Consider the following 532-nt stretch of genomic DNA (forward strand, 5'->3'; position numbering starts at 1 on the left):
GCAACAGCAGCAGCAACAGAAGCAGCAGCTCCGAACTCTCTCTTTTCAACACCACAACGCGACTGGGCAAGGGCCTCCTCCTTCTCCCAGCAGCAGCAGCAGCAGCAGCAGCAGCAGCAGCAAAAGGAGGGGGGGGCCCCCCTCTTTGCCGCTCCTGCTCCCCTCAGCCGCATGAAGAGGGCCCCCCCAGGGTTTGGTGGGGGGGCCCCCCTGCAGGGGCCCCCCGTCAGTGGGCCTGCGGAATCAGACCCAGTGGGTATAGGTGCAGCAGCAGCAGCAGCAGCTGCTGCTGCTGCTGCTGCTGGTGCTGCTGCTGGTGCTGGTGGTGCTGCAGCAGCAGCAGCAGCAGCAGCAGCAGGGTTGAGAGCAGCAGACAGAGAAACAGAGGGTACCGAGAGCCCCTGTGGTGTGTCTCCGCACGACATGCGGGGGGCCCCCCCTGCATGCCCTGCATCTATATATCAGCAGCAGCAGCAGCAGCAGCAGCAGCAGCAGCACAAGCAGCAGCAGCAGCAGCAGCAGCAGCAGCAGC

The 532-nt window shown here is 65.0% G+C and overlaps 1 protein-coding gene across 1 annotated transcript in view; it reads left to right on the forward strand.

Annotated features, from left to right (window-relative positions):
* Positions 1 to 532, forward strand: part of EMH_0093610 (uncharacterized protein) — a gene marked incomplete at both ends in the record, with an annotated part of 1884 nt that overhangs the window by 852 nt on the left and 500 nt on the right. Inside the window, one exon of the mRNA XM_013502007.1 lies at positions 1 to 530. Within this exon, the coding sequence (XP_013357461.1) occupies positions 1 to 530 (530 nt within the window). The remainder of the gene's footprint in view (positions 531 to 532) is intronic.

The sequence above is a fragment of the Eimeria mitis genome, genomic scaffold (genome assembly GCF_000499745.2).
Source record: "Eimeria mitis Houghton genomic scaffold, Emh_scaff8056, whole genome shotgun sequence".
Classification (NCBI taxonomy): Eukaryota; Apicomplexa; class Conoidasida; order Eucoccidiorida; family Eimeriidae; genus Eimeria; species Eimeria mitis.